This window comes from Ranitomeya imitator, chromosome 5 (assembly GCF_032444005.1).
Source record: "Ranitomeya imitator isolate aRanImi1 chromosome 5, aRanImi1.pri, whole genome shotgun sequence".
NCBI lineage: Eukaryota > Metazoa > Chordata > Amphibia > Anura > Dendrobatidae > Ranitomeya > Ranitomeya imitator.
In genome coordinates this window covers 258,999,700-259,015,098 of record NC_091286.1, presented here as the reverse complement: position 1 = coordinate 259,015,098, position 15,399 = coordinate 258,999,700, and the positions used below count along the sequence as shown (strand labels likewise).

Below are 15,399 nucleotides of genomic sequence, written 5' to 3'. Positions count from 1 at the left end.
AGAATGATTGCTCATCTAATGTCATCACATTAACAGAAGAGTGGGTTTCACACCTAACAGACAATCATATTTGGCCACATTTTAAAGGGAATTTGTCACCAGGTTTTTGCTACCCCGTCTGGGAGCAGCATAATGTAGGAGCAGGGACCCTGTGAGGCCTCACTTAAAGGGAACCTGTCACCCCCAAAATCGAAGGTGAGCTAAGCCCACCGGCATCCGGGGCTTATCTACAGCATTCCAGAATGCTGTAGATAAACCCCGGATGCCGGTGGGCTTAGCTCACCTTCGATTTTGGGGGTGACAGGTTCCCTTTAATAAGTTGCTGCTTTCAGAAGTGTGATTGACTTAGAGTTACTTTGTGATATTTAAGTGTTCCTTTTATTTTATGAGCAGTGTGACAAGTGATAAAAAAAAACACGTTCTATTTTTTACATTAATATTATACATATTTAGGAGCTGTGACGCGCTTTTTGGACAGTCATAATGGAGATATAAAAAATATTTTTTACTTTTTTGGCATTGAAAAAGTTGCATTGCCAGCTGTAGGGGCAACTGTCTAAAGCAAATTAGGAAATAAAATCTAACTTTTACTAGCCTATTAAAAAGTCACAAAATGTCAATAAATCTCAATTGCAAGTGCAATTAGTGCAAAGTGAATATTGGTCATAACGAAATTATCCTTCTCCCATTGGCATATACTTTAGGTCTAACCAAGGTAATGAAACGTAGGGTGCCAACCTCCGCTGGCAGGTAGGATTAAATCCAGCAAGGAACAGCTTAGGGAGGCACTATCTAAGCCATTATTGGTGCTGAGCAGTTCACTTTCCTCTGCTTATTTTTCTGATGCTTGTCTATATCCCATTCCTACCAAGCGCACCTTGTTGTCCTTGTTCCCTGCATTCCGAGAGCTTGCGGATTGCCTGACTCACCAGTGCATTCAGGGCCATCGTCGAGGAGCGGGGGCGCCATCACTCGCTTATCTGTTTAGGGTGCCGACCTACACAGGCAGGCAGGTGCTGTTCTAAGGGTCCTGTCGTAGAGTGGACGTAGAGAGCACCGTATATGTGCACGGTGATTTTGGTTTGTTTTTTAATAATATGTATTAAAAGTTAATTTTTAGCATTTATTATTCAAAAACTTTGGGTTTTTCTTAGTTAGTGTAGATAATATAATTTACGTCTTATTCTCAGACGGAGCTCGCTGCTGCAAGTAGTCTATTCACCTGCCATTTTGAATAGTCCTGTGCGGTAGCGCTTACTCAACTTCCGGTAGACCGCCGGGTATGACGTGAGCCTTCCAGGCGGTGGAACGTAGGCAGCCTCCTTGGGTCGCAAACGTCACATCCGGCCCGCGACGCAATGAGATAGCCGCGATACCCATTCCGGCTAGTAAAGTATATGCCAATGGGGGAAGGATAATTTCGTTCTGACCAATATTCACTTTGCACTAATTGCACTTTATGAGATTTATTAATGTTTTGTGACTTTTTAATAGGCTAATAAACATTTATTTTATTTCCCAAGTTGCTTTACACATTATTTGTTTTTGGGATACCCCTATTCTATTTTGGAGGGGTAACTGGGAAAACTTTTATAAGGGAAGCTTTCTGTATTACAAAGCACGATACCACACAACCAAAGGCATGAATTACAGGATTGACACAATGATCATTTATTAAAATTATTTTTCCTTCCCTGAGTCCATATTATTATATAATACGTGTAATAATGATCTAAATATCTTTCAGACGACGTATTAGGATTTTTTTTATTTCTAATTGTAATTATTGTCTCCATATGATTGGGGAAGGTTTGTTTTCTAAGGTATTTTTCTACAAGGTGTTAGCATACTGTATGACTAAGGGTCTTTTCATATCGGGTTCTGTGTCCCCATCGGGGCGTATGTCCTAATTACCCCGCAAAATAGGGTCTGGACGCATGTGCCGACGGGGCCATCCTGGACTTTTTTCGGGAGTGTACGCCTACAGGAGGCAGACAATCAGATGTAATAGACTGTGTCTCAGTGTCCGCCTTCTGTAGGTGTACGCTCCCGAAAAAAGCCCCGTTCTTGCATACGTCCGGACCCGCTTTTGTAGGGTATTTCGGATATATGCCCCGACGGGAACACAGAACGCAATGTGAAAGCACCCTAAAGGCGCACACAGCGTCAAAAGTGCGTAATAGTGTTTTTTCTATCACCAACATGTGGATTTTAATTGTTTGACATATATGGAATAAAATTTGAAGATTTTATCTATTTTTTTGGGATGTGACAATCAACTTTATTTTTCTTAGATATTTATACATATAAGGAAAAAATCCAAAATCCTTGAAATCATCTATGCTGCTGATTTTCTGGAATATGGCTCTAAAGAAAGATACTCTGTAAAGTCCTTACTGACAGAGTTATGTGTATAGTCATCCGCATTTATTTCACCTTGTTCGGCAGCTGTTTAATGGCAAGCTGTTTTTCTCCTGTCCCCATTGCCCCGGCACATAATGATATAGAAGGGGCAGAGGTACATAGGTATTCCTGGTTCTCTCGCTTTTTTGACACCCACTCATACTGACCTCACAAGTTGCCAAGCAACAAATGCAGATTTAGATTATGAAACATATAGTGATGTAACGTTGGCTGACTCACGGTCTGCGTCGTGTTCTACTGCTCTCTGGAAGGTATGGAACTGCAAGCTTTCAGGATTTTAGACGGCTTAGCGCCCGCGGTTCTGAATCTCGGCTTGTGTAAGTGAAAGAAAGTTACACAGAGACTGATTTTTGGTTAATTGATGTCTGATCATCTATGTGCACGTATTAAGATTTCTATAAATATGGACACATCATACATTTCTTATTAGATGAAAGATGATTCATGATAAAGGAATTCTGGTGTTAAATATAGTTAGGGCTTGGTATAGCAAACCTCGCCCTTGCTAGGATTCACTGTATTAATACACGAAAGGCTGTCATTTATTTACAGTACGTTACTCTGCTTTTTAGTTGCAGTCCTTAAACATTAACTAAACTTGTTTTTTGATCATTTTGTCCAGCATGGAAAGTTATAAAAATTAAAAAAAAAACACTTTATTAGAGAATTTGACTTTACTACTGTAAAGAAAAAAAATGACCGATGCTTTTGTCCAGCAGCCTTTACATGAATATTTTTTTAGAATTTCCTAATTTAGATGATGGCAGTGATGGGTCAGCAACACCTATGCCTCACTAACTCTGGGCACAATACTCAGAGGAAGAGACAAGTGCTGCCCCATCACTGCCATCAGCTGTACTCCAAGTGATTGTTTTCTGATATCAGTTCAGCTAAAGGCAGGCAAACAGACTGGGGAACGACAGGGGTTTGGAAGCCACTTGCATGCACAGGAATGATGACAAATCTCCTAATAAAGTGATTTTCAAAGTTTCATAACTTTCCATGTTTGACAAAATCATCATCTACTATATAATTGCCTAAGGGTCACTTCTGTCTGTCTGTCTTTCTGTCTGTCTGTCACGGATATTCATTGGTCGCGGCCTCTGTCTGTCATGGAAATCCAAGTCGCTGATTGGTCATGGCAAAACAGCCACGACCAATCAGCGACGGGCACAGTCCGGCGGAAAAATGGCCGCTCCTTACTCCCCGCAGTCAGTGCCCGCTCCATACTCCCCTCCAGTAAGCGCTCACACAGGGTAACGCACTCGGTTAAAGCTGCTTTTAACCCTGTGTGACCAACTTTTTTACTATTCATGCTGCCTATGCCGCATCAATAGTAAAAAGATATAATGTTAAAAGTAATTAAAAAAAATTAAAAAAATAGTTATATACTCACCATCCGTTGGATCAGGAACCGGCCTTTCCCGCTCCTCGTGACGCCCCAGTGACCGCGGTCTCGTGAGATGATGACGTGCGGTCTCGCGAGACTGCTACGTCATCATCTCGCGAGACCACAATGCACTCTTCAGATCGGAGCACGCGAGGAGCGTCAGTAACCGCTTCGATCCGGGGGCTGCCGGAAGGTGAGTATATAACTATTTTTTATTTTAATTCTTTTTTTTTAACAGGGATATGGTGCTCACATTGCTATATACTGCGTGGGCTGTGCAATATATTACGTGGGCTGTATTATATACTACTACGTGGCTGGGCAATATACTACGTGGCTGGGCAATATACTACGTGGCTGGGCAATATACTACGTGACTGGGCAATATACTACGTGACTGGGCAATATACTACGTGGCTGGGCAATATACTACGTGGCTGGGCAATATACTACGTGGCTGGGCAATATACTACGTGGCTGGGCAATATACTACGTGGCTGTGCAATGTACTGCGCGGGCTGTGCAGTGTACTGCGCGGGCTGTGCAATGTATTGCGCGGGCTGTGCAATGTACTGCGCGGGCTGTGCAATATAATACGCGGGCTGTGCGATCTACTACGTGGGCTGTCCAATGTTCTACGCGGGCTGTGCAATATACTGCGCGGGCTGTGCTATACACCACTGTGTTATATACTGCATGCATCAGATAGGGATTATATACATTAGACAGGACTGCTCTATTATGGGTATACCTTAACAATTGGTGGAGCAGCTTAACATACTTTTTTTTTTTTTGCAAAAAAACGTATTAACTAAATACCCTGTATTTTTGTATTTTTTCATTTTTTGACTAGCACTTGCTTATTTACTGTGATTTTTTTACAACAGAGTATTTTTTGACCTCTCTGTGCGTTTTTGTGTCTTCAAGTTCTTTGGTGGTGTGAACAGGTTTCTACAGACTTGTTCACTGTGCAAGTAGCCCATGTGTTTTTGGTTTTATACTACGTGGCCTGTGTTATATACTGCGTGCTTGGTACTGCGCGGGCTGTGCAATATACTACGTGGGCTGTGCAATATACTACGTGGCTGGGCAATATACTACGTGGCTGGGCAATATACTACGTGACTGGGCAGTATACTACGTGACTGGGCAATATACTACGTGTCTGTGCTGTATACTGCGTGGCTCTGTGCTGTATACTACGTGGATGGGCAATATACTACGTGACTGGACAATATACTACGTGACTGGCCAATATACTACGTGACTGGGCAGTATACTACGTGACTGGGCAATATACTATGTGTCTGTGCTGTATACTACGTGGCTGGGCAATATACTACGTGACTGGCCAATATACTACGTGACTGGGCAGTATACTACGTGTCTGTGCTGTATACTGCGTGGCTCTGTGCTGTATGTATCCTACGTGACTGGGCAATATACTACGTGGCTGGGCATTATACTATGTGGCTGGGCAATATACTACGTCACTGGGTAATATACTACTTTGCTGGGCAATATACTACGTGGTTGGGCAATATACTACGTGCCTGTGCTGTATACTACGTGGCTCTGTGCTGTATGCTACGTGGCTGGGCAATATACTACATGACTGGCCAATATACTACGTGACTGGGAAGTATACTACGTGACTGGGCAGTATACTACATGTCTGTGCTGTATACTGCGTGACTCTGTGCTGTATACTACATGACTGGGCAATACACTACGTGGCTGGGCAATATACTACATCACTGGGCAATATACTACGTGGCTGGGCAATATACTATGTGGTTGGGCAATATACTACGTGGCTGGGCAATATACTACGTGACTGGCCAATATACTACGTGACTGGGCAGTATACTACGTGACTGGGCAATATACTATGTGTCTGTGCTGTATACTACGTGGCTGGGCAATATACTACGTGACTGGCCAATATACTACGTGACTGGGCAGTATACTACGTGTCTGTGCTGTATACTGCGTGGCTCTGTGCTGTATGTATCCTACGTGACTGGGCAATATACTACGTGGCTGGGCATTATACTATGTGGCTGGGCAATATACTACGTCACTGGGTAATATACTACTTTGCTGGGCAATATACTACGTGGTTGGGCAATATACTACGTGCCTGTGCTGTATACTACGTGGCTCTGTGCTGTATGCTACGTGGCTGGGCAATATACTACATGACTGGCCAATATACTACGTGACTGGGAAGTATACTACGTGACTGGGCAGTATACTACATGTCTGTGCTGTATACTGCGTGACTCTGTGCTGTATACTACATGACTGGGCAATACACTACGTGGCTGGGCAATATACTACATCACTGGGCAATATACTACGTGGCTGGGCAATATACTATGTGGTTGGGCAATATACTACGTGGCTGGGCAATATACTACGTGGTTGGGCAATATACTACGTGGCTGGGCAATATACTACATGGTTGGGCAATATACTGCGTGACTGGGCAATATACTACATGACTGGGCAATATACTACGTCACTGGACAATATACTACGTAGCTGGGCAATATACTATGTGGTTGGGCAATATACTACATGACTGGGCAATATACTACGTCACTGGGCAATATACTACGTGGCTGGGCAATATACTATGTGGTTGGGCAATATACTACATGACTGGGCAATATACTATGTGGCTGGGCAATATACTACGTGGTTGGGCAATATACTACGTGGCTGGGCAATATACTATGTGGCTGGGCAATATACTACGTGGCTGGGCAATATACTACGTGGCTGGCCAATATACTACGTGGCTGGCCAATATACTATGTGGCTGGGCAATATACTACGTGACTGGGCAATATACTACGTGGCTGGGCAATATACTACGTGGCTGGGCAATGTACTATGTGACTGGCCAATATACTATGTGACTGGCCAATATACTATGTGACTGGCCAATATACTACGTGACTGGGCAGTATACTACGTGACTGGGCAGTATACTATGTGCCTGTGCTGTATACTACGTGGCTCTGTGCTGTATACTATGTGACTGGGCAACATACTACGTGGCTGGGCAACATACTACGTGGCTGGGCAATATACTATGTGGCTGGGCAATATACTACGTGACTGGGCAATATACTACGTGACTGGGCAATATACTACGTGGCTGGGCAATATACTACGTGGTTGGGCAATATACTACGTGGCTGGGCAATATACTACGTGGGTTGTGCAATATACTACGTGGACATGCATATTCTAGAATACCCGATGCGTTAGAATCGGACCACCATCTAGTTAAAACAAATAACAGTTTAGTTACTCTTTCATCTATTCTCTTTTTGACAGAGCACAATGAATGGCCATATGTTTCGGAGTCTATGGACATTATTCTTGCCAATGTTTACGTAGTTAAAACATAAAAGTCTACAATTGCATACTTTCCATTATCAATATTGGTTAAATTGGTTTAAGTTCCGCCACGCTCTGCCCACTCTTTGGTGGGTTTACACAAACTCCTCCTCTATTTGGTCTGGGGCAGCCCCAATTCTGCTGGGATTATAATGATAAAATCAGAACAGTCTGAGTTATGACAATGTGCACGTGAAGCTACTTTATTGTATAACAGACATTTTACTGCCATGCATGACTTACCAGACAATCTGTGCCTACAGCCTCCTGAGATCTAATCCATTACTATTTGTGATTTGATTAGTATTGTATAATAAATTAAAAGGACTGTATTTTATTATTCCAGCAGAAAGCACTTAAGGAAGACAACTATACCCACAGTTCTGCTAGTGTCGCCCAACTTCTAAGTGTCAAAGACAAAGAAGAGCAGCTTATCAAGCAGGCGCGACTACAGGAGGCGTTTCTGGAAAAGGAGAAGGAGCATTTCAAGGATTTGATGGGACAGGTAAGGTTAACATCAGTGGTGTTATATGTTTCTTATCAGACCGGTGTCTCCAAATCCATTCTTTACGGCCCCCCAACAGATAATATGTTCTTGATTTCCTTAGTATAGTACAGGTGATGTCCAGATAATAATTCCATCACATGTGCCATACTAAAGGGATGCTGAAGACATGATCTGTTGGGGGGCCGTGACGACTGTAATAGACCAATGACAACTGACAACCCTATTCCTTCCGAGTGTTTCTCTGTTTGGAGTTAAATTCCTTTAATGGTCAGAAAGATGCTAACGAGTTCTAGTAATTATACAGGCCGAACCCACAGATATTTCATAAACCCTGGAGTGACAAAATATTCCAAATTCTTAATAGCGAAATAAAGAAAAAACCTTTTTGTGATACAGAATTAGGAAGCACTACCAAGAAAACATAGGAAACCATACAACTCGAAAAAGACTCTTCACACTGCGTATATAGTGGCACTATAACTAGAGCAGCAGTGTTCTTTCTCTTTTTACAATGTGTACAAACATCCATTTCATGGGAGATGTTAAAAAAAAGTATAGTTGAGAGCTGTGCTTGTGTAGGCACTTCTTCTTTCACAGCTTCCACAAGATGGGAGCTGGGACCCGATCTGACATATCTTGTGAATATAGATAAGAAGAACCCGGCACTCAACTTTGAATCAAACTTGTGATATTTATTTTGTCTCGGGCATGCTCTTCCGACAGCGGTGGACTCCGCGTCCTGACCCGTCTCATATTCAGCCTGCAGCAGTCTGCAGTCGCGGCTCTGCCCAGGGATTCACACTGTTCAAGGGTTCTCCCTGGAGCTTATTTGGCTCTCTGAAGCACTCCATTTATCCAGACACCTCTCAGTACGTAACTGACGAAGGCCAGATCAGGCCGAAACGTTTTACGTACTACAAAATAAATATCACAAGTTTGATTCAAAGTTGAGTGCCGGGTTCTTCTTATCTATATGCACACGGTTTGGGAACCTACCCGAGCACCTGAGTAGCAGTGCCCACGTCTTTTCATTCACTATATCTTGTGAATATGACTTGGCTATCATAAGATGGAAATAATGTATACGATTAAGAAAAAATCTTCCAAATTTAAAACAATGTATTTGTAACTGCTGTTATTTTGTCCGTGTTTTGATTCTTTTGGACCAGTTGCCAAGAACCCAACCATCAAGTCACAAAATAATATGCATTAATTTTCCAGGTTTCTTTAACCCTTTAACAACAGGAGCCACAGCTCTTAGTTGTAGATGAATGGAGCGGGTTCAAGAGCTGAGCCTGCTCCTTTCCTGGCAGATTACGGCTGTGTCCATTCATCCATCATCTGCGTTTAACAGCCGTGAGTTAAACCGCATCTGTTAACCTGTTGAATGCCCTTGAATGTTTTAAACACTCATTCGACCCGCAACACTATCACAGGGCGCCGATGGGTTTCTGACAGCCAGGGGCCTGCTGAAGCCCCCCGTGATTTTCATCGACTGCCAGCCTATGACTGGTGTTTATACAAGACAGAGATCTGTGCTATATACAGGAATCAGATGATCACAGGCTCAAGTCCCTTAAGGGACAATATACCATAAAAAAATGTTTTAAAAAATATTCACATAATTAAAAAATAAATCTCTCCCCTTTTAAAATAAAGATATTAAAACAAAAAACATGCAGCAGGGCTATTGATGCGTCTATAAGCGTCCAACCTATCAAAATGTAATATTATACACGATTGATAAAATGGTTAAAAGAAAAAAATCGAAACGCCAGTATTGTTTGTTTTCATCCCTACAGCTATGAATTCTCTAGTGCTTACAACAAGAAAACCAGAGAAGAAGCTACAGCAATAAAAGTTACAAACTAAAAAACCACCTGACAGATTCCCCTTAAGTAGCAAATTTTCCCTTCCACCAACTGGGCATATACCACTGATCTTCTCTGTGGGCATTTGCTTTATGACACCGTAAAATTAAAAATAAGGAGAAGAAGCAAATGTCCACAGAGAATGTCATGGATGCAGACTGGTTTAGCATGTTCTCCTGAGATTTGTCTCTCGTGAACATGCTGAGAACTTTGCAATCGCCGTGCCCATTTCTGCTATTGGAGCGCCTGAGCACGGGCGAGCAGCAGCGCTGAAAAGCTGGAGAACAAGAGAAAAGCATCACAGCATATCACTTGTGTAAATCGGTTCCGGAACTCCAGCTCTTCAGTGCTTAGGCGCTCGAGACTCGGCAACTGCTTCATTCTCATGTGGGACAAATCTCATCTCAGCAGAACACGCTGAGAATTCCTCAGTTATCGTGTCCATTCCTGCTATTGGAGCGCTTGAGCACAGGAGAGCAGTGCTCCAATATGGCGACTGCGGAGTTCCCATTCTGAAGAGCAGACTGAACCAGGCTGCAGCTGTGACCCTCTCTGCCAGTATTTGCTTTTACCCCTCTGTGATCTGGTCGTGATTTGATTGGCCAGCATCAGAATAGAAAACTCAAACGCTCAGAGAGAGGTTCTGTGGTAGACGCCCAGTTGGTTGAAGGGAAAATTAGCATCATCATTACCGGGGTGCATAACTTTGGAACGGACGGGCACAGAAGAAAAAGAAAACCTGTTCTAGAATTTGTGGAACAACGCCAAATGGAGGAGGGCATTAATTTAAATTAAAAAATCCAATGAAAAGTCCTGTTTAAGTGAGAGCTTGTAATTTGGAAAAGATGGTATCCTGGTAAACTTAGTTTTGTTTCATAAATCCACTATAGGCATGTGTAAGTCCAACACCTATACCCTGTGAGTATGTACAGAGTACACGGTACACATTGTGTTAATGTCTTTTTATTTACTAGGTTGACCTGCTTCTTAGTGGGAATGGTCTACAAGATTTAAGAGCCACTACATTAAGCAGTCAGATTGCTGAGATACAAGCTATATTAATCAAGGAAGAGCAAGTCAACACAGAATTACGAAGAGACAAGGCACTGTTGGTCGACCATATTTCCTCCTTGCAAACACAGGTAATGAACCAAGGAGTCATTGACAATTTTGTTTCTCAATGTGATTGTATTGGCCACTTTTCGTGATGAGCGAGTGTGCTCGTTACTCGAGTTTTCCAAGCATGCTCGGGTGTTCTCCGAGTATCTTGGGCGTGCTTGTAGATTATGTTTGTGTCCCTGCAGCTACTAGACAACCTGAACACATGCAGGGATTGCCTGTTTGTTAGGGAATCCCCACATGTATTCAGGCTGTCTAGCAGCTGCAAATCATGCAGCTGCGGGGACTCAAACATAATATACGAGCATACCCAAGATACTCGGAGACCACCCGAGCATGCTCAGAAAGCTCGAGTAAAGACCACACTGTCTCATCACTAGTCACTTTGCAATTTTGCACTATGGTTAGTCAGTAAATGTCTGTATCAATTTAACGAGTTAACTTCTAATAGAATAGACAAAACTTCTGTCACCACGTGTCTCAAACTCGTTGTACTTGCCAACTCTTCCGGGATATTTGGAACTCTCCCAGGAAAAGGAGGCCTCCTGGACTCCCCCAAAGAGTTGGCAAATTTCCCAGGTGCTGACGAAACCTCTCAGAAAGTAGCAATTCCGGGAGGTTTCTGGCACGTTAAGCTGGTATGCTCCATTATTGTATGAAGCACTGGCATCCATTTGTTCATTTACGAGAAGGGAAATGGGTCTGAAAGGGAAATAAAGGCACGTGGTCTGTGAAAAGTCCATGGTTTGGGGGAATTTGTGGTGACATCCTTTGCTTACCTCTGTAAAAAGCATTCTCATAGTTCTATAAATATTTTGGTAATGAGAGAAAGAAAATGTTATCAACTTGATCTCTCTTCTATTTCAGAATCTTCAAACTGTTTACAATCCTAAATGTTGGGTGGTTGAATAATTTGGTTATATTTTCAGATCTGATCCTTCATGTTGTGATTCTTTTTTTGGTGGAGTTTAGTATATTGTTCCTATTTTTAGATATCATTTAATACTAAGGTTCCCATATGTATAGAGTAGCTGGAGAATATAATTTACTGTACAATAGGAAAGTGAAATATTCACAACTTTGAAACTTACTATATATGTACAAAACACACTGTAGGCTGATACACAGTCATATTCCTTCCATCTACACCCTAATTCTTGCTGAGCAAATTATTTTAGATTTTAGCATAATGCACAAATGGATAACCGACATATATCTAATACCTTGATCTAATACCTTCAGGCCTTTCCTGACGATCCCTCAAAGTAATTTTACTATTATGTATCAGTACATGACGCAGGAGCAGATGCTGTGCCTGCACTTGCAGACACCAGTGGCTAGGGCTAGTAGAGATCTTTTTTACCCTATTGAGGCTTAACACAGATCCGGATGGATCCACTGCCTATATGTATTTAAATCTATGGTATGCACAACAGTACTTTATGGCTAACTATATCCATCCTTTATCTGACTCATCACTAACTTAAGAGATCAGCATTTACTCTCTATTGACTATAGTAAATTAGCTTCAATTTGTCAGTACAGTCTTACTTTGCACAACAGTGAATCAACAACAAGTGGAACACAATTGTGAAGTTGAACGAAATTTATTGGTTATTTCACATTTTTGTGGGAATTCAAAAACTGAAAAGTGGGGCGTGCAATATTAGTCGGCCCTTTAACTTAATTTGTTGCGCCACCTTTTACTGTGATTACAGCTGCAAGTCGCTTGCAGCATGTCTGTATCATTTTTGTACATCGAGAGACTGAAATTCTTGCCCATTCTTCCCTGGCAAACAGCTCGAGCTCAGTGAGGGTTGATGGAGATCGTTTGTGAACAGCAGTTTTCAGCTCTTTCCACAGATTCTCAATTGGATCTTCCCTGTCCCTGCTGAAGAAAAGCAGGCCCAAACCATGATGCTGCCACCACCATGTTTGACAGTGGGGATAGTGTGCTCAGGGTGATGACCTGTGTTGTCTTTACGCCTTTACACCAAACATATCATTTGGCATTGTTGCCAAAAAGTTTGATTTTGGTTTCATCTGACCAGAGCACCTTCGTCCACATGTTTGGTGTGTCTCCCAGGTGGCTTGTTGCAAAGTTTAAACAACACTTTTTATAGATACCTTTGAGAAATGGCTTTCTTCTTGCCACTCTTCCATAAAGGCCAGATTTGTGCAGTGTATGACTGATTGTTGTCCTATGGACAGACTGTCCCACCTCAGCTGTAGATCTCTACAGTTCATCCAGAGTGATCATGGGCCTCTCGGCTGCATCTCTGATCAGTCTTCTCCTTGTTTGAGTTGAAAGTTTAGAGGGACGGCCGGGTCTTGGTAGATTTGCAGCCGTATGATACTCCTTCCATTTCAATATGATCACTTTCACAGTGCTCCTTGGGATGTTTAAAGTTTTGGAAATCATTTTGTATCCAAATCCGGCTTTAAACTTCTCCACAACAGTATCATGGGCCTGGCTGTTGTGTTCCTTGGTCTTCATGATGCTCTCTGTGCTTCAAACAGAACCCTGAGACTATCACAGAGCAGGTGCATTTATACGGAGACTTGATTACACACAGGTGGACTATATTTATCATCATTAGGCATTTAGGACAACATTGGATCATTCAGAGATCCACAATCAACTTCTGGAGTGAGTTTGCTGCACTGAAAGTAAAGGGGATGAATAATATTTAACACCCCACTTTTCAGTTTTTGAATTTCCCCAAAAAATTTAAATAACCAATACATTTCGTTCAACTTCACAATTGTGTTCCACTTGTTGTTGATTCTTCACCAAAAATTTACATTTGGTATCTTTATGTTTGAAGCATGATATGTGGGAAAAGGTTGAAAAGTTCCAGGGAGCCGAATACATTCGCAAGGCACTGTATGTGGTTACTAGTTATAATGATGCAAAGGGAACAACTGACTGCTGCAGGCTTTCTATTAAGGACATTGAACTTCTTTTGAGATATGACAAGTACTACATTTCAGTAATAGCTGATATATTCACTACCTTATTTTGATTTAATTTTGAGTCAAGAGATATAGATATACCCCCAAGTGGTCTTTACAGTGGGTGATTAAGTAGTGGGTGTGGCCTCCACGTGCGTGTATGATCTCCCTACAATGCCTGGGCATGCTCCTGATGAGGCGGTGGATGGTCTCCTGAGGGATCTCCTCCCAGACCTGGACTAAAGCATCCACCAACTCCTGGACAGTCTGTAGTGCAATGTGACATTGGTGGATGGTGCGAGATATGATGTCTCAGATGTGTTCAATCGGATTCAGGTCTGGGGAACGGGCGGGCCTCTCCATAGCTTCAATGCCTTCATCTTGCTGGAACTGCTGACACACTCCAGCCACATGAGGTCTGGCATTGTCCTGCATTAGGAGGAACCCAGGGCCAACTGTACCAGCATATGGTCTCACAAGGGGTCTGTGGATTTCATCTTGTACCTAATGGCAGTCAGGCTACCTCTGGCGAGCACTTGGAGGGCTGTGCGACCCTCCAATGAAATGCCACCCCACACCATTACTGACCCACTGCCAAACCAATCATGCCGAAGGATGTTGCAGGCAGCAGATCGCTCTCCATGGCGTCTCCAGACTCTGTCACGTTTGTCACATGTGCTCAGTGTGAACCTGCTTTCATCTGTGAAGAGCACAGGGGACCAGTGGTGAATTTGCCTATCCTTGTGTTCTGTGGCAAATGCCTAGCGTCCTGCATAGTGTGGGCTGTGAGCACAACCCCCACCTGTGGACGTCGGGTACTCAGATCATCCTCATGGAGTCGGTTTCTAACCGTTTGTGCAGACACATGCACATTTGTGGCCTGCTGGAGGTCATTTTGCAGGGCTCTGGTAGTGCTCCTCCTGTTCCTCCTTGCACAAAGACTGAAGTAGCAGTCCTGCTGCTGGGTTGTCGCCCACATACGGCCACCTTCACGTCTCCTGGTGTACTGGTCTGTCTCCTGGTAGTGCCTCCAGCCTCTGGTCACTACACTGACAGACACAGCAAACCTTCTTGCCACAGCTCGCATTGATGTGCCATCCTGGATGAGCTGCACTACCTGAGCCACTTGTGTGGGTTGTAGAGTCCGACTCATGCTACCACGAGAATGAAAGCACAACCAACATTCAAAAGTGACCAAAACATCAGCCAGAAAGCATTGGTACTGAGATATGGTCTGTGGTCCCCACCTGCAGAATCACTCCTTTATTGAGTGTGTCTTGATAATTGCCAATAATTTCTATCTATTGTCTATTCCAATTGCACAACAGCATGTGAAATTAATTGTCAATCAGTGTTGCTTCCTAAGTGGACAGTTTGATTTCACAGAAGTTTGATTTACTTGGAGTTATATTCTGTTGTTTAAGTGTTCCCTTTATTTCTTTGAGCCGTGTATATATATATATATATATATATATATATATATATTGTGAGGCTGTGGCCTCTGATACAGCTAGGGGGCGCTGTTTGTTCTCCCCAGAATGTGCATGCAGACGGATGAAGTCCATAGGTGTTCATGAGAGTCACGGATCTCCGGTCCGGGTTTTCCATGTGGCTGGAGGCCACAGGTTTGTGTGTGTTTAAAAGCCCTGCAGTAAGGGGTATGGGTGTGTCAGGTGTCTGGCCAGGTGTGCGAGGTGCACATCAGTGTCAGTCTGCTG

The 15,399-nt window shown here is 42.9% G+C and overlaps 1 protein-coding gene across 2 annotated transcripts in view; it reads left to right on the top strand.

The window, feature by feature from the left end:
* The window catches only part of LOC138680661 (polyamine-modulated factor 1-binding protein 1-like), a 64,474-nt gene that overhangs the window by 22,917 nt on the left and 26,158 nt on the right, over positions 1–15,399 (top strand). For both annotated transcript variants that reach the window (XM_069767969.1, XM_069767968.1), the window contains exons 8-9: positions 7,575–7,733; positions 10,582–10,749. In XM_069767969.1, the coding sequence (XP_069624070.1) occupies positions 7,575–7,733; positions 10,582–10,749 (327 nt within the window). The remainder of the gene's footprint in view (positions 1–7,574; positions 7,734–10,581; positions 10,750–15,399) is intronic.